The 25,986-nt window shown below is 49.3% G+C and overlaps 1 protein-coding gene and 1 long non-coding RNA gene across 3 annotated transcripts in view; one reads left to right on the top strand and one right to left on the bottom strand.

The window, feature by feature from the left end:
• LOC117307662 (uncharacterized) overlaps positions 1 to 22,800 on the top strand; it is a 27,250-nt gene extending 4,450 nt beyond the window's left edge. The window contains exons 2-3 of the long non-coding RNA XR_004521509.2: positions 20,248 to 20,371; positions 21,620 to 22,800. This is a non-coding gene — a long non-coding RNA (uncharacterized lncRNA). The remainder of the gene's footprint in view (positions 1 to 20,247; positions 20,372 to 21,619) is intronic.
• On the bottom strand, positions 11,734 to 25,986 carry SNAP29 (synaptosome associated protein 29). 2 transcript variants are annotated; one of them, XM_004315825.4, is made up of 5 exons: positions 25,489 to 25,978; positions 20,491 to 20,687; positions 19,623 to 19,708; positions 18,089 to 18,187; positions 11,734 to 14,836 (listed from the first exon to the last, which is right to left on the bottom strand). In XM_004315825.4, exons 1-5 carry the CDS (start codon positions 25,921 to 25,923, stop codon positions 14,679 to 14,681), a joined length of 975 nt encoding a protein of 324 aa, XP_004315873.4. In that variant the 5' UTR covers positions 25,924 to 25,978; the 3' UTR covers positions 11,734 to 14,678. The 2 variants fall into 2 exon arrangements, with proteins under 2 accessions (XP_004315873.4, XP_019781756.2); XM_019926197.3 differs by having other exon boundaries at positions 14,736 to 14,949; positions 25,489 to 25,986.

Raw genomic sequence — 25,986 nt, 5'->3', positions numbered from 1 at the left:
TGAGATAATATTTTGCTTAATTGGGTTTCAAAATCCGTGACCCTGTCATCAAATATTGAGCTGTCAATGCTGAGCTGTAATGAGACTTTGTATATTTCATCTTTGAAAATGTCTCTCAGCCAGATGGTACTGCCAATGCTGCATGATTTTAATTGAGCATATTCATTGTGGGATGGCATGTATAGAATTATCTTAGATTCTTCTCTGGATATTTGCCTTTTAGCTTGTTTTTACATTGCAGATTAATCCTCTTCAGTTGAAGGTTGGGTGGAAACTCCTCAATTGCCCAATTAAATAGATTTTGAAATATGGAAATTTCCATTGCACTTGGCATCAAGTTCTGAAAATTTCTGCTGGAACTGTAGTTGGAGCTCAGGAAATATATCTGCTGCAAATTTGTGTGAGAATGAGATCTTGCTTCTTGTTTTAACTTTTGACAGCACAGGAAGTGTATAAAGCAGCTTAACATTCCTTGTGATTCAAAACAACATTAGTTATTGTCAACATGACTGCCGCGGTATACATTTCACATATAAGCACTGTTTTTCCCTGTCATCTTATTTTATTTTACTTTTTGTTTTTTGGCCTCACTACATGGCTTATGGGATTTCCTGAACCAGGGATTGTGAGCCTTGGCCCTCAGCAGTGAGCGTGCAGAGTCCTAACCACTGGACTGCCAGGGAATTCCCATGCCCTGTCATTTTAGGTTGAATTCACTGAGAAACATTATCAAGTCTGTAGCAAAAACTAATTTCCAAGGCCATTAATTATTCAGTGATAATGGTTTAGAATGGTGCTCTGTTGTGAAAAATTTCAGCCTTGGCTCTGAACTGAAAAAAACTGCAATAAAACTTGACCACTGCTAAGCCATCAAACTGCTATGTGGTGGGGCAATTCAGGCTATTCAGCTTCTAATTCTAACAAAAATTCACAGATCTGATGATGGATTAAAAACAACAGCAAAGGAAGTTTGCTGTGGGTAACTCTAGTTCAATAACACATGAATCAAATATTTTCTGCAAATTAGCTCCTGATGAGTAATTTGAGTACAATGAATAACCATAGGCTCTAAACACCTTACATTTTCTAGAGCTTTATAAATTTGTCCAAGTAGGCCTCTTTCTGCTTCACACCTTTTTATCTCCAGCAAACTTAACACATCTTAGCAGATTCCCCTTCAGGTTGTGTCTAATTAGTGATTTCTCATCTTTTCTGAAAATATTCTTGCCACTAGTTGTTCTGTGCAGACTCTTCAAAGAGACTTATTCTTTTTCTTTTTTAAAGATTTTTCTTGATGTGGACCATTTTTTAAGAAGTCTTTATTGAATTTGTTACAATACTGCTTTTGTTTTTTTTATGTTTTGGTTTTTGGGCTGCGAGGCATGTGGGATCTCAGTTCCCTGACCAGGGATCAAATCCATACCCCCTGAATTGGAAGGTGAAGTCTTAACCACTGGGCCACCAGGGAAGTCCCAAAGAGGCTTATATTCTTTGGTGACATCAAACTCAGCAGTGACACCTCAAATAAAAGCAACTGGACAGTATTGGTGACATCTATCAACTCATTGATAATCAAGGAAAATCACTCACAATAATTTGTCCTGTTTTTTGTTTTTGTTTTGCTGCACCAAGCAGCTTGTGGGACCTTAGTTCCCCTACCAGGGATCGGGCCCACGGCAGTGAAAGCGCCAAGTCCTAACCACTGGACCGCCAAGGAATTCCCTATCCTGTTCTCTAATTGACCATTGATGGTGTTCCCAATATCCTCAAGTCTTTGAGCAACTTTCTCACTGAATGTCTAAAGCAAGTTTATTTTATCTGGATACCTTTCTTTGGCTGCTAAAATCAACACAATTCAATTAACTTAGCATCAGTAAGTGGCTCTCTCTGGCTAACAAATCAGACACTTGGAAACCCACTTTGGTGGCAACCTCATTTTCATTTTTTATTTTTGTGAAGAAATTCCAGTGAGATATTCCATCTGAAATTTTCTATTTTTTTCTAACTGTTGGTTTCCTCTGAGTTGGGAATACAATGATGACTGCTTTAGTCTAACTTGTTGTGTATTGCATTCTTTTAGCACAGGTGGAGTGTCATTGCATCATCAACCCAATGTTTTGCTGTCGACTTCAATAACAAAATAATCTACACTCCACTTTACCTTAAAATTGTGATATTCAAAGTGTGATTTTCTTCTTTTGACCATGGATGTGCACTGGCAATAAAAAAATAAGATGCTGTGAGACAGTGATAACGTGGCATTCAAAACGCTGTTGAGTCATCACTGCAGAGGATGAGAGCAGCTCACCCAGCCTCTGTCACATTGCTCAGATCTGCCATTGCAGTGCAAAAGCAGCCACAGACGACATGTAGCTTTATTCCAATGGATGTGAGAGTAGCTTTTTTTTTTTTCTGGAAATTTTATTTTATTTAAAAATTTTTATTGGAATATAGTTGATTTACAATGTTGTGTTAGTTTCAGCTGTACAACAAAGTGAATCAGTTATACGTGTACATATATCCACTGTTTTTTAGATTCTTTTCCCATATAGGTCATTACAGAATATTGAGTAGAGTTCCCTGTGCTGTACTGCTATACAGTAGGTCCTTGTTGTTTGTCTGTTTTATATATAGTAGTGTATATATGTCAATCTCCATCTCCCAACTTATCCCTCCCCCCTTACCCCCTGGTAACCACAAGTTTGTTTCTACATCTGTGACTCTACTTCTGTTTTGTAAATAAGTTCATTTGTACCCTTTTTTTTAGGTTCCTCATACAATAAATTCCTCATATTTGTCTTTGACTTAACTTGGTATGATAATCTCTAGGTCCATCCATGTTGCTGCAAATGGCATTATTTTTTTATTTTTTATGACTAATATTCCATTGTATATATGTACCACATCTTTATCCATTTTTTATGACTAATATTCCATTGTATATATGTACCACATCTTTATCCATTTATCTGTCGATGGACATTTAGGTTGCTTCCATGTCCTGGCTATTGTAAATAGTGCTGCAATGAACATTGGGGTGCATGTATCTTTTCAAATTATGGTTCTCTCCAGGTATATGCCTAGGAGTGGCATTGCTGGGTCATATGGTAGTTCTTTTTTTTTTTTCTTTTTTTTTTTGGCTGCACAGCGTGGCATGTGGTATCTTAGTTCCCTGACCAGGGATTGAAACTTTGCCCTCTGCAGTGGAAGCACAGAGTCTTAACCACTGGACCACCAGGGAAGTCCCTGTTTGTAGATTTTTTTTGATGATGATCGTTCTAACTGGTATGAGGTGATACCTCATTGTAGTTTTGATTTGCATTTCTCAATTAGTGATGTTGATCATCTTTCCATGTGCTTTTTGGCCATCTGTAAGTGTAGCTTTGTCCACAAAAACTTTACTTATGGGCCCTGAAATTTGAATTTCACATACTTTTGTTGTGTCATGAAATATCCTTCTTTTGATTTTTCTTCTCCAACCGTGTGAAGACGTAAAACTATTCTTTGCTCACAAGCCACACAAAAACAGTCAGTGGGCTGGATTTGGCCCATGGATTTGCCATCTTTAGACCAAAAATCTTCCATATTGAATGTGTACCTTTTGTCCTGCTCCCAGTATGACCCAGGATTTCTAATAGATATTCTCTTCCCTGAAACAGACCCCTGGTTTCAACCACACACCCCTGATAAATACATTCAGTACTGGTTTGCTTCTTACTCCATCTCTATGTCTGGTCAGTTCTCTGTTTCACAGTATTTATCCCCAGATAGCCTGGCACATGATTCCTTGTTACATCCACAGCACCATCAACACTCATCCCAGACGGAGCTCCCTCATCCAGGTATAGGATTACATCCACAAGGACTGACTTGAGCTACCAGAGTTAGGTTCTAGAATACAGAGCACGGGCCAAATATTACCCACACCTGCAACACAAAACTACTTCTCTAATCCCTTGTTCCATCTGAGACTGAGGCAAAAAGCAGCGATTCTTAACTCTTGCTAACATTTCATCACCTGGGTGGCATAAAATGAAAAGCTCAGGCCTCATCTCAAGAGACTAATTTAATTGAATTGACATGGGGAGACCTGAGTACTGTATTTTAAAAAATATGTAATGCATTCATATGGTTCAAATACAAAAATGATACAAATGATATTCATTGAGAAGTCTTATTCCCACCCCATCTATCTTGGAGGTCCCTGTGTTTTACCATTAAAAAAAAAATTTACTTATTAAGACCACCCCGGGTCTTAGTTGTGGCATGCGGGATCTTTATTGTGGCACATGGGATCTTTAGTTGTGGCATGCAGACTTAGTTGCAGCACACATGTGGGATCTAGTTCCCTGACCAGGGATTGAACCAGGACCCCCTGCACTGGGAGCATGGAATCTTACCCACTGGACCACTAGGGAAGTCCCTGTTTTACCATTTTTATTTGCCTCTTGTGTATTATACAAGTGTTTCTTTATGCAAGTAAAAAGAAGAATATTTTTATTTTCCCCCATTCTTACACTAAAGGAAACATTTTATCCACTCTTCTGGATCTGGCTTTAAAAAAAATCTAATGAGATATCCTGGAAATATTTCCATATGAGTATGTAGAGAACTTTTTGTTTGTTTGTTTTTACATTTGCATGCTATTCCATTGTGAAGATATGCCGTAGTTTATGTAACCAGCCTCCACAGACAGATATTCAAATTATTTCCAAACTTTTGTTGTTACAAACAATGTCACAATGTATAACTGTATTTGTATGCCTGTAATTTCACATGTATACAGGTGTCTTAATCTGTTTGGGCTGTTAAACTACCATAGACTGGGTGGCTTATAAACAGAAATTCAATTCTCATAGTTCTGGAAGCTGGGAAGTCAAGGATCAAGGTGCTGGCAGATTCGGTGTCCGGTGAGGGCCCACTTCCTGGTTCCTGTGTCCTCACATGGTGGAAGGGGCAAGGGAGCTCTCTGGGGTCTCTTTGGTAAGGGCACTAATTCCATTCATGAGGGCTCCACCCTCATGACCTAATCACCTCCCAAAGACCCCACTTCCAAATACCATCATCATATTGGGGATTAGGTTTCAACTTATGCATTTTGGGGGGACACAAACATTCAGTCTATAAGAGCAGGTCTTTCTGTGAATGAATTCCCAGAAATGGGACTGCAGATTAAAGGATATATGCACATCCACAGATATGGTCAAATTGCCCTCTGTAACACACTGTTTTGTCCTTCAGCAGTAACAGAAGAGAACACCTGTTTTCCCACAGCTTCATCAACAGTGTGTGTCAGACCAGGCTGGGTGTATGCAACAGTGGCTTCATACAAGAAAGGTTTATTTCTGACTTAGTCATAGACAGGGCATGTTCCTCTGAGCACCGACTCAGCAATCCACGCTGGTGGAAGCACCACGGTCCCGAGGCTATACCAAGCACAACACTTGAACTTCTCACTATTGTTGAATTGGGGAGCAGAACTGGAGAGTCTCTTTAGCTGAATAGCACCAGCTATTAAATGTTTCATCCCAGAGGAAGTAGGTTAATTCTGCTTGCATTTTACGGACGAGGATGAGTCACATGACAAGCCTAAATGAAGAGAGAGCAGGAATTGCATTCTCTTCATATTCTCAGAAGTAGAGGAGAACCGGATATTGGTGTAATTATATGTCCAACTTTCAGATTCTTGCAACCTGATAGATGGAAAAAATGTTCAGAGTAGTTTAATTTTGCATTTCTCTTATTAGGAGTGAGGTTGAGAATCTTTTCATATGTCAGAATTTTCTGAAGCCCCTAGCTAATTCTAATGTGCAGCCTGATTTGTACTTCCTGGAGATTTCCTGCTCAGTTTTGACTTTCCATCTGAGAGAAATACCTTTTCCCTTCCACAATGAGTAGGACAATGGTGATTGACTTGTCCTGCAGCTGAAACCCTGCCTTTTAAGTAATAGTAGTAGTTTGATTCTCATTCTAAGATAACTTTCAATCTACAATATAGCATTTATGCCATACTTAGGTCCCATTATTACGGGAGGCAGGGTGGCCATTCTGTAATAGTGAGAGCCAGAACTAGAGATTTTTGCCTGAAAAAAACTAGGACTCTGGCTTACCTGCTGCGAGAGTCTTGCATCACATCCTGGGATTACCACCTCTATTTGAGGGACAAAGTTTCTTAAAATAGCTTTTCCTTGTGCTCTCATCTCTATATGGGAACATCCTTTTATTTTTTAATTTTATTTGAAGTTTTTTTTATTATTATTTTTTGGCCGCACCTCGAGGCTTGTATGTGGGATTTTAGTTCCCCAACCAGGGATTGAACCTGGGCCCTTGGCAGTGAGAGTGCAGAGTCCTAACCAGTGGACTGCCAGGGAATTCCCAGGGAACATCCTTTTAATGATGCAGGCGGTGGACAGAAAACTTCAATCCCTTTCCTCACACAAAATGAAACCTTCAAAAGCTAGCCTGGGGCTTCCCTGGTGGCGCAGTGGTTGAGAGTCCGCCTGCTGATGCAGGGGACACGGGTTCACACCCTGGTCCGGGAAGATCCCACATGCCGCGGAGCGGCTGGGCCCGTGAGCCATGGCCGCTGAGCCTGCGCGTCTGGAGCCTGTGCGCATGAACCCTTTTTTTTCCTACTCAGGTCCCTCTTTACACATTTCAGTTTCCTACCCATCATAATAGCAGTTCCTCTGAACATCTTGGCTTCTGAAAATGAAGACTTCGTTTTTGTTTAACCCCCCAGATCACCTAGGATCCTCTTAATTCCCAGTGCAAATCCTATTAAAAAGCAGTGATGACTCAGCTTGGGGTTCAACCCTCCTGCGATTAGGCAATCAGATGGCTCCATTCCTGCAGCTCTAGAATGACTCAGTGACCTTAGGAGAATTTACTTACCATGGACCCATGATATAACCATCTTTCCTAGGCCAGCTTTCTGCTGTGATGATTAGAAACCCTAATTCAAAATAGTCAAAGCAGTAAGGGTATCTGTCATTCCCCATAACACAAGGGCTGTAGTCAGGCAGCTCAAGAACCAGGATGTCCAGACCCTGGGTCTGCTTCTCTGATTTTCTTTCTTCTTTTTCTTAAAATGAATTTATTTATTTATCTATTTTTTACTGCGTTGGGTCTTCATTGCTGCACGCGGGCTTTCTCTGGTTGCAGAGAGCGGGGGCTACTCTTTGTTGCAGTGCACGGGCTTCTCATTGCGGTGGCTTCTTGTTGTGGAGCATGGGCTCTAGGTGCAGCAGGCTTCAGTATTTGTGGCACATGGGCTCAGTAGTTGTGGCTCATGGGCTTAGTTGCTCTGCAGCATGTGGGATCTTCCCAGACCAGGGCTCGAACCCATGTCCTCTGCATTGGCAGGCGGATTCTTGACCACTGTGCCACCAGGGAAGTCCTCCTCTGATTTTCTTGGTCTAAATACCTTGAGATTTTGGCTTCATCCTCTGGCTGGCGGCTAGGTGGCTGCAATTACCCCAGGCCTCACCCAATCCGGTCATGACGAGGCCCAGTGGAGGAAGGACTGTTGTTCCTTTGTATCCCTTTTTAAGAGCAAAGAGCACTTCCTCTGGAAACCTCCAGAGAGATTCCCCTTCCCATCCCTGACCCATGACCCATTGGGTCACATTCTTATTCTTAAAGCGACCGGGCAAGAGTGGCCACCCTTGCCTGACTTGCACTGAACAAGACTGGGGCTTTGGCATCAGGAAGAAGAAAAATGACTTCTGGGTAGATATTCAAGAAAACCAGACTAAAACTGCCCCTTACCGGAATTCAGGAAAGAAGCCCTTTCTAAGATCCTGAGATAATGGACTTTTAGGGGGTGAATACACTTGGCCCATGTGTGCTGAGCATCTTCTGGGAGCTGGGGGGGTGCAAAGGTGAAAACCACACAGCCCTGCCTGGTGGTGCTCAGTCTACAGAGGACTAAGCACCAAGAGATCTTCTGATTTTAACCTGGCTTCTCCAACAGCCTTCCTGCAGGGAGGGAATGGGCTTTGCAGTGGTAGTGAGAATTTCACTCCCCCTCCCCAGTTTAACTGAGGCATAATTGACACATAACCTTGTAATAGTTTCAGGTGTACAACATGTTTCAATATATGTATATATAGTGAAATGATCACCATGATAAATTTTTAAAATTTATTTTTACTTATTTATTTTTATTGGCATGTAATTGCTTTACAATGTTGTGTTAGTTTCTGTTGTACAATGAAGTGAATCAGCTATATGTATACCTATATCCCCTCCCTCCTGGACCTCCCTCCACCCGCCCCATCCCACCCATCTAGGTCATCACAGAGCACCGAGCTGAGCTCCCTTCATGATGATAAATTTGGTTAACAGACATCACCTCATATGTTTCAATTTTCTTTCTAATTTTTTTATCCCCTACTCCCAATTATCCCTCTCCCCCCATTTTTTTCTTGTGATGAGAACTTTTAAGATTTATACTCAGCAAATTTCAAGTATGCAGTATACAAATACACAATCCAGTGTTGTTAAGTACAGTTGCCATGCTGCCCATTACATCCCTAGAACTTATTTATAACTGGAAGTTTGTGCCTTATGACTACCTTCACCCATTTCACCTACCCCCATTCCCCACCTCTGCCAGCCACTACCCTGTTCTCTGTTTTTATTTTATTTTGTTATTTATTTATTTGTTTTGGCTCCGCCACGTGACTTGCAAGATCTTAGTTCCCTGACGAGGGATCGACTGTGCCCCGTGCAGTGGAAGCACTGAGTTCTAAACACTGCACCGCCAGGGAAGAACCTGTTTTTGTTTTTTTTAGATTCTACATATAAATGAGATCATACAGTATTTGTCTTTCTCTGTCCGACTTATTTTACTTAGCATAATGCCTTCACGTTCCATCCATTTTATTGTAAATGGCAGGGTTTCCTTATTTTTTATGGGTGAATAATATTCGGGTGTGTGTGTATCTCATATCTTCTTTTTCCATTCATCTGTCGATGGATATTTAGGTTGCTTCCACATCTTGGCTATTGTAAATAGTGCTGCAGTGAACATTGGGGTTCAGATACCTTTTCAAGATAGTGATTTCGTTTCCTTTGGATAAATACCCAGAAGTGGAATTGCCGGATCATATGATAGTTCTATTTTTAACTTTTTTAGGAACCTCCACACTGTTTTCCACAGTGGCTGCACCAGTTCACATTCCCACCAACCACGCACAGGGGTCTCCCCTTTTCTCCACATCCTCACCAACACTTTTTATTTGTTGTCTTTTTTTTTTTTTTTTTTTGCGGTACGCGGGCCTCTCACTGTTGTGGCCTCTCCCGTTGCGGAGCACAGGCTCCGGACGTGGAAGCTCAGCGGCCATGGCTCACGGGCCCAGCTGCTCCACGGCATGTGGGATCTTCCCGGACCGGGGCACGAACCCGTGTCCCCTGCATCGGCAGGCGGACTCTCAACCACTGCGCCACCAGGGAAGCCCTTATTTGTTGTCTTTTTGATGATAGCCTTTCTGACGGCTATGAGGTGATATCTCACTGTGTTTTTTATTTATTTATTTATTTTTGGCTGCACTGGGTCTTCCTTGCTGTGTGCAGGCTTTCTCTAGCTGCGTCGAGCAGGGGCTATTCTTCGTTGTGGTGCGTGGGCTTCCCATTGCGGTGGCTTCTCTTGCTGTGGAGCATGGGCCCTAGGCACGCGGTCTTCAGTAGTTGTGGCATGTGGGCTTAGTTGCTCCGTGGCATGTGGGATCTTCCTGGACCAGGGATCGAACCCGTGTTCCCTGCATTGGCAGGTGGATTCTTAACCACTGTGCCACCAGGGAAGCCCCTCACCAGCACTCTTTATGTTTTCTTTTTGATGACAGCCTTTCTGACAGGTGTGAGGTGATAGCTCATTGTGGTTTTGACTTGCATTTCCCTGATGGCTAGTGATGTTGAGCACATTTTCACGTACCCACTGGACAAGAATTTCACTCCCCTCTGACCTTCATTTTTTTTTAAGCCATTCATTTACAGAAACCTGCTGAGTGCTCACCCTGCACTGGGCACAAGCTCCGGAGTCCCATCGACTTTGCAGCTTACACTCCAGCTTAAATTGTTTGACAATTATATTTCTTGTTGTAAATGAGTAATTATGGCCTTCTAGCTCATTTAAAAAGTCGTTGTTGGGAATTCCCTGGTGGCCCAGTGGTTAGGACTCGGTGTTTTCACTGCTGGGGCCTGGGTTCAATCCCTGGTTGGGGAACTAAGATCCTGCAAGCCGTGGGGTGCGGCCAAAAATAAATAAATAATAAAAAATAAAATTAAATAGTCATTGTTACTTTGGTGAGTCTCTGTAAGAAACTGGCCCGCTCTGGCCTGTGGGCCTGGAACCCCCACTTGGGGCTGTGGAAGTAGTATCATGTGCTAGCTCCCCTAAAAGCACTGTTGTTGTAACCATGGTGGGAACCAGAGCAGGTTTTTTGTTTTTGTTTTTGTTTTTTGCGGTATGCGGGCCTCTCACTGTTGTGGCCTCTCCCGTTGCGGAGCACAGGATCCAGACGTGGAGGCTCAGCGGCCATGGCTCACGGGCCCAGCTGCTCCGCGGCATGTGGGATCTTCCCGGACCGGGGCACGAACCCGCGTCCCCTGCATCGGCAGGCGGACTCTCAACCACTGCGCCACCAGGGAAGCCCCAGAGCAGGTTTTTAAGTGGTGGGTTGGCATGATTAGCACCAGCCTGTCTCCAAGAACTGAAACTTCAAAGTAAAATGTTAAAACAAAGTCAATCAAACCCTAGCAGAACTTGATTTTGACTTAATTTCTAAATGGCCTGGAGGTGCCCCTGGTTTGAGGTTTGTCTCTGGCCTTTGCGGGTCCAAAGCCCTAAAATCCACCTCTGTGGGGGAAGCAGTGTTGTGCACGTTCATGCGACTTGCTTCACTCCTGGCTCTTGGCCTACTTTCAAGTCGGGTCCTGCCTAGACTTCAGGAGAATTCTTCTGGGAGAATCCGAGGCACTAAAGTGCAAAGATCTGTGTCAGTCATCCTCTGCTCCAAGCTCCAGGGCCAGCGCCCACACTTCAGCCTGGTGATCCAATCAAGGAGCCAGACCCTCTCCCGAGGCCTCAGGCCAGAGCTCTGGCTTCTCACTTGCCTTCTTCGGCTCTGCTGGCAGCCCCAGGCAGGAGGCCTGCTCTTGAACTCCAGCCACGAAAGCACCTGGTGACTCCAGGGCTGGAAACCCCACTATTTAAAAAACTCTATAAAAGGTGTTAATTACTAGGGTCCTTCTGAGTCCCCATCTCAGCTGGGCCTTCGACAGCCTTTCCCTGATGATCCACCTCTACCGTCCTCTTTCTCTGTTCCCACCAAGGAGATAAAGGCTGTCAGATGTCACGTTCCTGCCACCCCCCTCCACATTAATATGTTGAAGCCCTAAACCCCCAGAACCTCAGAACGTGACATTTGGAGACAGGGTCTTTACAGAGGTAATTAACTTAAAGTGAGGTCATTAGGGATGGACACAGGGAAGATGACGTGAAGATACTGTTTGGCCTGTGAGCCTAAAACATCCACTCTCTGGACCTTGAGGGTGTGCCAAGCCCTGAGCTGGACAGCGTTGCAGAGGCACCGGGAGGCAGGACAGATGGATTGACAGGCTTTCAAGAAGCACGAGACGTGGCAGCCAGAACCAAACACCTGAGGACTCAACAAGGAGGGATCCCCCCCCGACACCAGCTCTTTGAAAAGGACCTCACAGGAGGCAAAGTTTGATTAAAAAACAACTTCACATTTTATTTTAAGGAATATGGTCATTTGTTGAGTTGAAGGCATGAAGTACAAGAGCTGCTCTGACACACTCTGAGCAGAAGCTCCTCCTCCCATGTGCACTTTTAATGACTCGCTCATCGTTTTGTACACATTTCACCCATCAGAGCTGAAGACGCTTAACAACATTGGTAACTTTAAAAATTCTGCAGAAAAGGCCTATGTAGGCAAAGTATAAGATTTTTACTAAATTGCTGTGGTGTACACTTAAAATCACATATTCACAAAAAGAAGTTAAAGAAAGAGAAATTAAAATGCACTTATGTGGGCTTCCCTGGTGGCGCCGTGGTTGAGAGTCCGCCTGCCGATGCAGGGGACGCAGTTTCGTGCCCCGGTCCGGGAGGATCCCACGTGCCGCGGAGCTGCTGGGCCCGTGAGCCATGGCCGCTGAGCCTGCGAATCCGGAGCCTGCGCTCCGCAACGGGAGAGGCCACAACAGTGACAGGCCCGCGTACCACAAAAAAAAAAAAAAAAAGCACTTATGTACTTCCATTCTTGCCACCTGAGGTAAATTCAGGTCTCCTTTCCTATATAACACAAAAAAGACGTCCACGAGGCAACCTGCCACTGTTAACTACAAATCACTACGTTAAAAAGTTCCTCCGAAGGAAAACGCGCTTATTGTTAAGTTAGGAGCACACTTAACATGTAACCAACCTTGAGTTAGAAAAGCCACTTTTTGGAAGGCACAGTTTGTTTCCAGGTTGACCATGGAATTCCAGATCTGTCTTCTGGACCCCATGTGGCAAGAAGGACAACCCCGGCCGGGTACCCCCATTTCTCCCTGACACGTGCGTCCAGAGGGCAGAGTTTTCCTCTGCTCACAGTTACCACACGCAGGTCCTGGAGGCTCCTCTGGTCCTGCTTTGTTCTCTGAAAGTGTGAGCGGCTCTGCTGTGTGAAGCAGCAGCCACTGGCCCTCAGTGGGTGCGGGAGCAGGTGGGGACCCGGTAGAGATGCTGCCCAGCACGAGGATGAGACAGGCCCTTGGCCCAGGCTTTAGAATGAAGGATCTGAACAAGAACAGAACCAAATATACGGGGAGACATGTGTGAGGGAAACGTTTCTAGAAGAGTGAGGGCAACTCTCCCTCCACAGCTTGGGGTAAAAAAGGGGGTGGTGGTGATGGGCTTCATCAATCCAACAAAAGACACAAAATAAGGTGCTACTTTGCTTCAAATTGGTTAAATCACTAACCCCATTATGTGAGAGGAGGGCTGCAGACAGTGTTTGCAAGTGGCCTTTGTCTGTATTTATTTGAACGGAGAAGCTCAGGTCTAGGCGTGCTGACTAATCTCCACGTGTCTATGCCTGAGGGCAAGGAGCAGGAACAGTTATCATGACACCCGTTGAGGAAGGCGTCAGGGAGGAAAACCCTGGAACATGCCGGGTGGACGGGCACCCCCAGGCTGCCCTGCATCCTGGTGTCACGCTTTGGAGCAGCCTTTTTGCTGGAAGCCCTGTGAACTCGTTCAGTGTGGGCCGGGTGGACATGTAAAATTCTTCCTTTTTCCAGTTACCAGGAGAACAACCATGATGGGCTTGTGATAAGCAGATGTGGGTCTGATTACCTTCCACAGCATCCAAACGCCCTGTGACATTCCCAGTGATGTGGGTCAGACTCGCAGGGCGGCTGGAACATGACAGAAAGATGTATCTGCCCACAGAGGCTGTCAGTGTTTTTAGGAAAGTCAGGCATTATGGAATGGAACTTTTATATTTGAATTGCTACATAAACGCTGTTGCATTGCTGCTGCCCCTTAAAGACGTTCCTTTGCTTTAAGGGACTTTGTTTATATTCTACTGAACCAAAGTGGTGAAGGTCACCGTGCCGGGGCCAGGTTTCAGGGTGAAAGGCACTGTGATTTTAAGGTTTCCAACCTAATCTGTCTTATTAAAATCAGTCCCTTTCACCATCTTCAAAATATTTTAATTTGTTTGCTTTTAAAAAGACCAGGACCTCGTGGCTTCAATTATTTTGTTGGAGGTACCAACATCAAGAAATTCCTTTAAGTACAGAAATCAATTTTAATTAGTACTTTTAAATGATTCTCTTTTTTTGTAAAATGAAGAGAGAACAAGCTAGGCCAGGTAGAATGATAACATCTGGGGTTTTTTTAAAGCCATATCCTTCTGTGCACAGTCAGTGTCATTAGTGGAGCTCCAGTCCTAAAACTGGGGCCAGAGAATCAAGTGATGGGTCAAGGCATGTTGCCAGCAGCACAGAAGAGTGGGTGGGAATCCTGGATGGGCCAGGGGACCCCAGGCACCGAGTAAACATGTTTGGATGGGGGGCCTGGTCCAGATGACCTGAGGGCAGGGAGCTTGGTGGAGCACGTCTGTGTGATGCTCCTCTCTCACGCTCTGCAGGCCTCAGACAGCGGGCCAGGGAGCCTCCAGCCAGGGCAGAATGTGTTCCTGACCCTGTGCAGGGGCAGCGGGGCTCACCTAGCTCCCTATGTGCTTCCAGGCGTCACAGTGAGCAGGGCTGGTCTGAACCCCCTCCTACTAAAATCAAACGCCTGTCAAGGGGCTCAGAGCATCACAATGTGCTCGTGGGGGTCGGGGGGAGAAGGATGCCCACAAACACGGGTCACATGGCCCTCAGCGCTCTACCTCGCGGAGGCCTGGGGACGAGAAGCACAACAGACGGAAGCAGAGGCCGGCATGACCACCACTCTGCCCGCACACCTCTAGTCAGGGCCCTCAGAGAAGTGGGGCACATGCTTTCTCTACAACAAAACCTCTTTTGAGACCCACTCTGTTACAACATTTGCAAACACATGTGAAATCACATTCTAAAGTAATAACTGAAATTTCTTGGGCGTTTAAAAGAAGACCTTTCAAATCTTTTCATCACGATGGAGTGGAAATCCGCCTCCGTCTTCAAAGCTGCCGAACTTTCCTCTCTGTACTCTTGATGTTGACGTCTAACTTGTCCACTTTGGTTGTGAGGCGGTCAAGAATGTCGTCCTGCTCCTCAATCTCTGTCTGCATCCCCAGGGCGATGTCCTTCAGCCGGCCCAGGCCCACGGACAGCTCATCTGCAGGACAGGAGAGCACACACGGGCCTGAGCCAAGTCACAGCATCGGGACCTGCAACCCCAGATGCTCCCCCCATGGGCTCGGCAGCACTGCAGTCACTGACCCCTCCTTCCTGGAAGACAGGCCAGATGCCAGGGCGTTGGTTACATGCTCCAAAACATGCGCAAGTGAAGAGAAAGCAGTAGCGCTTAACAGGAAAGCCACTCCTCCCTGCCACCCACCAGGACACCCACTATTAGTACACGGTGTTTATTTTAGAAATTCATATAGAGCCACACACCTTTCAGCTGCCTTTGAACCTTACATCCCCAGCTCCCTAAAGCTGGGTCAAGCACAGGTCCAGAGTGGCAAAGAGGAAGACCCCCATTTGGAAACACATCTGAGATACAGCTCAGGCTTTTCCAGTCTTTATAATAAGTATTTCCCTTCTTTTAAAAAAGTTGTAAAAATCAATCTCAATTCATTTTTAAGAGAAATAAATTCTATAAGAACACGGTCAGCCTCGAGTATGTGAAGGGCTTCCTTAGCACAGTGACAAAGAAAGAACTGACCATGAGTGGGGAGGAGACCAGCCAAGGGGCCCGGGGTCCCCTGATGGGGCTGTGCAGACCGCAGAGGGGAGTCGTGACGTGACTGACTCTGTCCAGATGAATATAAAGCCCCTTCCCTGTGTGTGTGTGTGTGTGTGTGTGTGTGTGTGTGCGTGCATGTGTGTGCCCTGAATGTGTGTGTGCATGTGCACAGGGTATGGGGACAGGGTCACATCCAGAGCTGCTTTCTGCCCTTTTACTAGGAAAGAGCTGGGGGAAAACAGAAGAGGTGGTGCTTTGTAAGCCTTTTCACTAAGTTAAAGATAAAACATTAAGTGAAAAAGGTCAAAATACACAAATAGCTGGCAATGGCACCATAAATCTAAGCAGAATCAGATTTTTTAGAAATGGTCTTCCTGGGACTTCCCTAGTGGCGCAGTGGTTAAGAATCCATCTGCCAGGGCTTCCCTGGTGGTGCAGTGGTTGAGTGTCTGCCTGCCGATGCAGGGGACGTGGGTTTGTGCCCCGGTCCGGGAAGATCCCACATGCCGCGGAGCGGCTGGGCCCGTGAGCCATGGCCGCTGAGCCTGCGTGTCCGGAGCCTGTGCTCCGCAACGGGAGAGGCCACAACAGTGAGAGGCCTGCGTACCGCAAAAAAAAAAAAAAAAAAAAAAAAAGAATCCATCTGCCAATGCAGGGGACACGGGTTCGATTCCTGGTCCAGGAAGATCCCACGTACCACAGAGCAACTAAGCCCATGTGCCACAACTACTGAGCCCGCGTGCCACAACTACTGAAGCCTGCATGCCTAGAGCCCGTGCTCTGCAACAAGAGAAGCCACCGCAATGAGAAGCCTGTGCACTGCAACAAAGAGTAGGCCCCGGGGCTTCCCTGGTGGCGCAGTGGTTGGGAGTCCGCCTGCCGATGCAGGGGATGCGGGTTTGCGCCCCAGTCCAGGAGGATCCCGTGTGCCGCGGAGCGGCTGGGCCCGTGGGCCATGGCCGCTGGGCCTGCGCGTCTGGAGCCTGTGCTCCGCAGCGGGAGGGGCCACAGCGGTGAGAGGCCCGTGTACCGCAAAAAAAAAAAAAAAGTAGCCCCCGCTCTCTGCAACTAGAGAAAGCCGGCATGCAGCAACAAAGACCCAACGCAACAAAAACAACGAAAAGAAAAGAAAAGAAAAGAAAGCCTGTGCCCCTGTGTCCCATGGACACTGACAGTTGTAAGGCCACCCAGGTCTCATGGAGCTGCCGGCAGCTGCGACGGCTTGGGACCCACAAGGAGCTGCACTGCGGTGAGAAGCTGGATCAGGGAGGGCCGCCTGGCAAGGGACCGCCAGCAGGGCCAGGCGTCCAGGAGGCAGAGGGACCTGCCCGGGGCAGTGGTGTGGCCCCATCAGCAGGGCCCATGGACGGCTGTGCTGGGGTCCCCTGCGCTGCTCTGTGTCCCGCTCACCCTGCCGTCCCAATGCACACCCTCAGCCTCTGGGGTAGGCTGTCCTTGGTCTTCTTCCTGCTGCACTCCCTGCATTCCTGAATCTCGCCCCCTGCAATAGGTCTTCCCCCCAGCAGGCACCAGTGCCAGCCTTTCTTGGTGGGGAAACCTTTGGTGGGGAGGATGGGGGGCCCGCCAGTCCCTGTGTTTCTCTGGAGTCAGGCCTGGCAGATACACCCTCTGCCTGATGCCTTCGGCTCCAGGGCCGAGTCCAGAGGACAAGCAAGCAGTGACCTCCGGGGTGCCCCTGGGCTCCGAGGGCAGACAGCAGTTGAGGTTCAGGGTGGAGAAACAGAAGGAATGACACCAAAGCAGTTGTCACTGCTGGACGGTGGAATTTGGGTGTTGGTTTCCTTAGGGCACTTGCCTAACTTCACAGTTTTCTACAATGAGTCTATGTGCTGAGAAACAAAGGTTAAATGAAGGTTAAATAAAGGATGTGGGTCTGCCTCACGTGTTGTCTGTGCCAGTAGCCCGGGCTGCTGGAGTGGGCACTGCCCTGGGAGAGCTGGGGGCCCGTGTCCCCTGGGAGGAGAGAGCAGGGGAAGCATTCCTTTCTGTCTCACCCTCTTTGCCATCCCCTAAGGGGAAGGAGGGTTGGCAAGCAACCTGGGTGGCCATGGGGGAGGTTCACACGCAGGAAGCAAAGGTCAGAGGGGGCTGCTGAGGGGCCAACTCCTCCACCCGACTGCAAATAACCCCCTCCTCTCTCCATTTTCGCCTTCTGGGCCCTGGGTGTAAAGTAGGGACAAAACTGAACTTCTGTGTTTCTGGAGACTGGTTAGGGAGACACCAGAGAAGCCAGCAGGTATGTGGTTACAACAGGGCGCCCTGGAGCCCGAGGCCCAGGAAGCAGGGTGCCTGGCCACGCGGCCAAGGTGCTGCTGGCCCCATGTATGCCTGACCTGCTGGGCCGCCTCCCGCGAGCCTTCCAGTTTTGCTCACCTGACCCTGCCCGAGCCCAGGGCACACGGAGGAAGCAGGGTGGCATGGCCGGGTGGTGAGGGGGGTGGGCAGAGCCCAGGCTGCACAGCGTAGTCCCCAGACCCTGACCCTGTCGCTGTCACCTCCCAGACAAGAGGTGGGGACGGACACAAGCGGGCAGACCCCAGAGAGGGCGAGGGGCTGGGATGTTGCACACGCGCACGTGCGTGTGTGTGTGCAGGGGTGGACAACAGGGGGCCCCGGTGCACGCAAGCCGTGGTGCTGGTGGCGGTGCTCTGGTCTTACCGAGGTTGCTGTCAATCCTCTGGTGACAGGTGCGCAGGTGCGGGTTCCTTGGGTAAGCCTCGGAGCTCACGGCAGAATCGGCCCCTCCAGGGATGGAGTCTGAGTTGACAAAGAAACACCAGGAGGACGGTTAACTGACACACTTGAAATGCCGCTTCACAAAACTCATCTTAATCTGGAAAACGGGTGGAAGGACTAAGGCGGTTGGTTCTGAGGCCACTGAGAGAGGCAGGCGGGACAGGGAAGGGGCGGGAGGGAGACGCTTCCTGAGGGCAGCCCCTCGGAGATCAAAGAACCCCAGCCTATGGGTCACCTGGTCAGCCACGGACCCTCGAGCTCAGGAAAGAGATTCATGCACGTAATGGTATGGAAGTTGGAGCAGCCACCACGCAAACCCACACAGGCTCCGGAAAAAGAAACGTTAAATGATGCACATTTGCCCCCAGAAATCTTCTCTGAACCTCAGTTTCCAAATGTACACAGAAAAGCCCTGTCACCCAGGGTATGTCTTCTGGGGACCATCTCTTTCTAGACTTGGGGTCTCTCCTTCAGCATGGCCTACGGAAGCCCCTCAGCGCACAGTCTTCTCCCACTTCCTCTGCAGCTTTTGCCTTCCCAGATGAACCTCCGGGCCCTCCTCCGCCAGGCCTCCCCTCGGCTGTGCCCGCAGGCGGCACAGGAAGCATCTGGTTACTTCCAATGTGCCTGGCTCTCTAGGGGTCGACAGAGCCCCCGGGAGGCCTTGATTCCTTTCCAGATGAGGGATGTTTCTGGGCCCATCATTTGATATTAATGGGACAATCTGACACAAAACACCTCCTATCTCACACTCCTTGTCCACACGGCCGCTTCTGCGCCCACTGGGGCTCAGGGGCTACATTAGCCTCCTTCTGTCACTGCAACAAAATACCACAAACCATCCTTTGGTTCTGGAAGTCAGACGTCCAACCTGGGTCTCCCCGTCCTCAGACCCAGGTGTCAGTGGGGTTGGTTCCCCTGGAGGCACTTAGGGAGAATCCGATTCCCGGCCCCTTCCAGCCCCTGGAGGTCAATCCTTAGCAGCGGCCCCTCCTCCACCTGAGAGCCAGCTGCCCGGCACCTTCAAACCTCTCACTCCATCACTCTCTCCTCTGCCTCCTTCCCACTTGCAAAGGACCTTTGCGATTTCACTGGGTCCAACCGGAAAACCCAGGATAATCTCCCCAACTCAAGTCAGCCGATCAACAACTGTACTTCCCTCTGCGACCACGATTCCCCTTTTGCCATGTGACCTGACATATTCCTGGGGCCTGGGGATTAAGGCGTGGATGTCCGGGGGGTCATATCCTACTCAGCATAGGTGTTTCCCTGCCTGAAGATCTCAGAGCTATACAGGCCAGGCTCCCACTCCCTTATCCCTCCCTCCATGGGGGAGCAGGGCTGAACCTGCCATAACGCACACCCCCTGCTCCCTGAGAGAGGCACTGAGGCCCCCGACACCCCTACCCAGTGCAAGGTGTCCCCGCAGAACCCGTGTGTGGGCGGGAGCACTGACCTGAGTCATTGAGCTTCCTGAGGTTTGGGTGGCTGGTCTGGTACTGTGCCTCCTGGTCTTTACTTGTACTTATGGCTTCTTTCAATCTTTGGATAAAAGTTACGAGAAGAAAAAAACTTTTAGAAAGGAAAAGCACCTGTGACAGTGCAGTCTTTTCTAACAGTGCCCATGTGAGAAAATCAAATGCCTCTTCTGACCAAGATACAAAGCCAAATGAATATTCTAACTGCAATTATGAAAACACTGAATAAGGGGAGCAACCTACATTCTTTGTGTTACGGTAGGTAAGGTGTAGATTTTCTGTAATGTGGTGATATTGTCTTTATAATAAAAGACAGATACAATGATCTGACATATGAGCAACAATCATGTTTTAGCAGAAACTGAATTATTTTACGTTTGAACACATGGCATTTATATGCCAGCCAAAATTGCAGTATGATTTTATTATACCTCTAGCCAAAAATTTTGAGGAAAATAATCTCTGATTTTAAAATGATAATCAATGGGCAACTTGAATTAGATATGGGGAAGCTGGACATGAAAACTTTTTAAAGCAAAAATTCTGTGAAGTGAGTCACATTTATACTGATTAGAGTGAACATTCTCTCTTTCAAATTACCAGGAGCAGTAATTTATGGAGACCCAATTCACGCACAGTTTGCAGACTGAACAGCAGTCACATCACACAATCAAGAGCAGTGGAGAACGCTTCTTGTTTCAAAATGTCTGAAGACAAATCCCTCCCAGTGAGTAACTTTCAGGGTCCTTTGGTCCCTTTAAGGCATGAGAAGTGTCCTGAAAGGCTCGGCCACCCGCACTAAACCCCCCTCTGCTGCTTTGCTCCGGCCAGACGGGCACCGCTCACCTGCTGCTGGGCTGGGGGGCAAGGGTGCCATTCTGCGCAGGTGGGGTCTCTGAGGGTTTGGTTCTGAAGTAATTGACGAGCCCTCCGAACACACTCTTGATGCTGTTGATGTGCTTCTGGCTGGTCTTCAGATCCTGCTCCATCTTGTCCACCATCTTCTCTGTGCGCTCCAAGGCCCCTCGCTGGCGCACGAGTTCCTAGGGAGGATGAGACGTGATGGCATTGCACCTTCTGTAGCTCCCCGTCACCCGCAGAGGAAGGCTCTCTGTAAATCCTCAGCCAGCACTTGGGGATGGCGCAGCCCCCACCCTAACCTGAGTCCCGCCCGAGCTCTGGAGGGGAAGGTGCCAGCATTAAGTGTCTCGTCCTGATTGCGATTAAACTCTGGTTTTGAACAACCAGCAGGCAGAGGTTGATCTGGAGTCGATACGCTGAATCTAGAAACTTGAGAGTTACCCCCATCAATGTCGCTCCCCTTCCCAGGGAGCATGACACACATACGCACCAGCAGGGACGCAGGAGCTGGCGGGGAACATGCTTGAATGCGGGGCTCCGTCCCGGCAGGAGTGACAGTGTAGAGTGGTCTTAGGTGGCAAGAGAACCACCAAGGGCAAAGGTTGGTGCCCCTCGCTGCATGTGCAGGCTGCCCAGGCCGCTCATACCGTGTGCTCCCGAGAAAGGCCTTGTCTGGCTCCTTGCCCTCGTATTAGCCTGAAGAGTGACTTTGCTTCCCAGAGTCCTCAGGTCAACCTGACAGTCTGCACCAGCAATGTGGTTTACAGGGTGGGGGGCCTTGAGCCACACAGTGTGACCTCTGGAGGGGCTGGAGACTCTAGTCAGCCAGGCGGGCAGCCGTGCCTCCTGGATGTCCCACGTCACAGTGGGGGGAGTGCAGGCTGCACACACAACTCCACAGAGAGGGGACAAAGGGAAGCTGTGCTTGCTCTCCTGGACTCTGCCCACCAGCTTGTCTCCCTTGAGGATTTTAATCTGCATCCTTTTGCTGTAACAAACCACAACCGTGAGTATAACAGCTCTACTAATTCTGAGTCCTTCTAGGGAATCGTTAAACCTGAGGGTGCTCTTGGGGACCCCCACAACACCTCTAAACAGCACTTCTCACTCTCAGAGGCAGAAGGCTGCAGAGCAGACAGCCCCTGGGCTTCCCCAGCACAACTCCTGGTCAGCAAAGCAAGGTCTCCCAGACACCATGGAGGCCACGGGTGAACATTTTAGGAAGGAGCAGCAGACACAGCCAGATGCCACGGCGCTGGTGTGGGATGTATGACCTGCCTGGACGGTAAAGACCCGGCCTCACAAGGTGCCTCACAGCTAAGAAGCCAGCAAGTTTGATCCTAGAACTTTTTAACAGTCGAATTCAATCACTGATCCTTTATAAAATCTACTGGGAATTACTTAACCGAGCAGCTGATCGTCTCCCTCCATCAGCTTCTGCTTCAGGATAGGGTTGTGCTAAGAACTCTGGCTGCATCAGAACCAGCCCGGGCTGCATTGGAGGTGAGGCTCTGGTCAGTACAGCCCCTCACCTGGAGAGGGGACGGGTCTGCCCAGAGGATGAGGGCACCACCCCAACTCACAGGGACACCCAGAACAGAGGGCTGCGATGGCCTCCGTTCCCAGGCTGCACAGGTGTCCGTCCCCACGTGGCCCACCTCTCTGAACTGAAGGCCCAGCAGGGTTTGGCGACTGTCGAGTGCTGGAAAGACTCAATGAGGTGAGGGGGCCCCACACGAGACCGTGTGCAGGATGTGCTGGCCGGGCTGCTGAGAGCATCCTGGCCCGACTCCCCTTCTGCTGATGCTAACCAAGCTGGCCACTCAGGCCCTCATCCAAGGTTTGTTGCTGCACTCCCTGAACTGAGACCCTGGGCTCCACAAAACATCACTGGCGCGTGCTCAGCAGCCAGAGGGGGCAGGCGGTCGGTCTCCTTGGCCAGGGTGGTGAAAGGGCACATGAAGACTGCGTCCACGTGGGACACAAACAGGCAAACCATTAGGGGACTGGTCGCAGAAACAGAAGCCATCCACTAGAGGGACCACGACGCAGAAAGAGCATGGGACTTCCCTGGCAGTCCAATGGTTAGGACTCTGCACTTCCACTGCTGGGCTGGGCTCAATCCCTGGTTGGGGAACTAGGATCCCACAAGCCACTCGGTGTGGCCAAAAAAAAAAAAAAGAGCAGCGCATCACGTGTTGCTATGGAATGCCCTCCACCTTGTCAAGCAACGTGCAGTGTGGAATATACAGAACACTTCTTAAGTTAAAATTATTAAAAAAAAGAAAAAGATAAGTATAAGCATGTTTTTTTGCGGTACATGGGCCTCTCACCGTTGTGGCCCCTCCCGCTGCGGAGCACAGGCTCCGGATGCACAGGCTCAGCAGCCATGGCTCACGGGCCCAGACGCTCCACAGCATGTGGGATCTTCCCGGACCGGGGCACAAACCTGCATCCCCTGCATTGGCAGGCGGACTCTCAACCACTGCGCCACAAGGGAAGCCCTAAGCATGTTTTTATACACAGAATATCTCCACAGGGACACTGCAGGAACAGAAGGTGAGTGGCAGGGGGTAGGGGGGCAGCGGGTGGGAGCAGCCTTCACGGCCTTCTGTATCATTTCAATTTTGAACCCTGTGACTAGATTATCACTTCACAAAAATTATACCTTAGGGAAAGAAAAGAAGAAACAAATCATGCCTGAGAAGTGGAAAAGCCATGTGGCCTACAAGTCTCTATGGTTCTGCACTGTGCTCCCCAGGCCGGCCCACCTCTCCTCTATCCTGTGGGGTCAGGACCTGAGGCGAGAGCCTTCCAGGGAGGTGAACCCTACAGGTTTCTCAGGAGAAGGGCAGCTCTCCTTCACTAGAGGTGACCTGACTAAGTAACTTTGCCGCTGCTGCCATGCTGGGCCTAAAAAAGTCAAGTCCTCAGTGTCTAAAACATATGTCCTGTTTTGGCACCTCTCAGCTGGGTATGTGACGGGCACCTGTCTAAGTTAGGAGGTTAGTTTAGTGGTGATGTGGGTCTGCTGGGACAGAGGCCACCACCAATCCCCCAGGGGAATGAAAGAGCGATGAAAGGGATTCAAAGACAGTAAGACAACTTGGAGATTATGGGGTAGGGTGGAGACGGGGGTGCTGACCATTCCTGCCTCCCAGGGCCTCCAATAATTGAGAACTGATTCAATCCTGGAAAAATTCCATGTGTAATCGCACTGATGACAGAGCCTGTCACCTGCTCAGTCATGATCATACCGTACCTCTCACAGCAACACCTGGCTTGGCCATGCCAAGCCTCACGGCCTGAGGTGCCACTCTGCCTTTGCTCTCATGGCCCCCATTATAGGAAAGAAGGAACTTTGGGGGCAGCATGGGGTTTGTCACCACAATCCTTATGAAACAACGTTATCCTCTGTGTTTTTGGCACTCCTGACCTTCCCTCTGACTGTACTGGGTCCTAAGCTCCTCCTCCAGGCCCTTTCCTGGAAGGCTTCCTGGGCGACACTTTCCTGCTCAGGAGCTGTGGCGTTGGGCCAGTGCCTTTGCGTGACTCTTCTCTTCCTTGGGAAGTCCCTCCTCCTCCTCCTATCTACACCTTAGCCTTAGAAGCCAGAATCCAGGGTATCCTCTGCCACAGTATTCTACTTTCTGTCACTCTGATTTCCTACTTCACCCGTTCTCAGTTGCCAAAGATGTCTTTATTTTTGGCTGTGCTGCTTGGCATGTGGGATCTTAGTTCCCTGACCAGTGATCGAACCCGCGTCCCCTGCATTGGAAGTACAGTCTTAACTACTGGACCACCAGGAAAGTCCCCAAAGATGGCTTTTTAAACAGTTCTTAGTTGGCTTCCTTGGGCCTGGGACCCTTAATCAAGTGACCCCTCCACCTGGGCCCTAAGACCTAAGGCAATCCTCCCAAATTTAAGTCAACATTTTCCATTTAGACTGTAATGTAGGAATCCAGTAGACACAAGCAAAACTTCCTCAATGAGGCTAAAGACAGGCAGGTGGGCCACTGAGAGATCGGGTGATAAGGAGAAGTGGGGAAGGGAGATAACCCAAGGAGGTGGTAACGGGAGAATGATGGGATGGACCTCAAGACTGGCCAAGACTGTAAGTGACCAGGTCAGAGGGAACTTTCCCAGAGAAAAGAATTACGAAGAGACCCAGGGAAGAACATGATGCTTTAGCTTCCATAACTACAAATGCTTAAATTGAATTATTTTTAGCTGATATAGCAATCACAGGTTATTACATTTTTTAAAACTTTCTAAAGAAATGCCCAACACAACTGTCATTAGTACGCTGAGGCGAGAATGTGGTGCCTAAGAAAGAACAGCTCTTACCCAAGGTCCTACTCTCTGAAACCACCTATGGACGTTAAGAAGAACTGCAGAAGCTAAGCTGGGACGGCAAACAGTCACAGGCCGCCCCCGTCTCTCTAGGACATCTTCGTCGGGATCAGGAAGGAAACGTAAGGCCCTAGACTCGACCAGACTCGGGCTCCGGCGCACTCAGCAGTGTCCAGGCAGACAAGACCTTCACTCCCCTCCTAGCGAGGCGGAGGAGCGCTCAGTGCCGGTAAGAACCCAAGGTCCATCTCCTCGGACGCTTGACACCAGCAGGCACAGCCCTCGCTGGGTCACTCCAGGAGGAAGGGCTGAAGCCACGGGCCAGGCTTATGTCCAGGGAATGTGTAAAAGAAACAGACCCTCCACGTCCCTAACCCGGGGTCTGCTGTCTAGAATCCCTACTTACCTGGACCGAACAGCGTGGAAATGACTCCTGACGACGCGTAGAAAAACAACAACCCTGTGGACTAAGCTCAGGAGATCGCCAGGGGCAAACTGCCCCTTTCGGGTGTGAAAACGCGCGTCTCTACGTAGCTAACAGATTGTTACCGACCGTCCAGTCACCAAAGTGCAAGACCCGTCCTGGCTGACCGGTCGAGCCCCCAGGAGCCCCGGCGACCGCGGACTCACCTCGGAGGAGGCGACCCCGATCCTCTCGGACTCGTACATCAGGGACAGGGACCTGCCGGTGCTGGCGGCCGTGGCCTCGGCCCGGCGCAACACCTCCTGCCGCAGGGCCTGCTGCCGGTCGGCGGGAGCGCCGGGCCAGTCCGCGAGGTCGCGGTTGTCCGTCCACGGCGCCGGCCGGACGCCCTCGTCCTCCGCGTCGTCGTCGAACGGGTTGTAGCTTCGGGGATAGGCCGACATGGCGCCAGCGCTCGGCCTGGAGCAGGCGGGAGGAGCCGGGCGCGGCCGAGGCGAGGGGCGCTCTCTGACCACGGGGCAGCTGCAGTATCGCAGAGAACCTACAGAAGCTCCCGTACGCCCGTAGCCGGCGCCGCGCAAACTCCTTCCGCCAGAAGCTTGCGGAGGCCCTGCCTCGGAGCCGACCATCGTGCACCGCATCGGGGGGAGGGGGCCACGCCCGGCGCTCGCGACCGCCGCAGGCCGCACGGCTCCCGGCACCCC

The sequence above is a fragment of the Tursiops truncatus genome, chromosome 13 (genome assembly GCF_011762595.2).
Source record: "Tursiops truncatus isolate mTurTru1 chromosome 13, mTurTru1.mat.Y, whole genome shotgun sequence".
NCBI lineage: Eukaryota > Metazoa > Chordata > Mammalia > Artiodactyla > Delphinidae > Tursiops > Tursiops truncatus.
The sequence above is the reverse complement of the archived record's forward strand: the minus strand, read 5'-3'. Positions and strand labels throughout refer to the sequence as shown.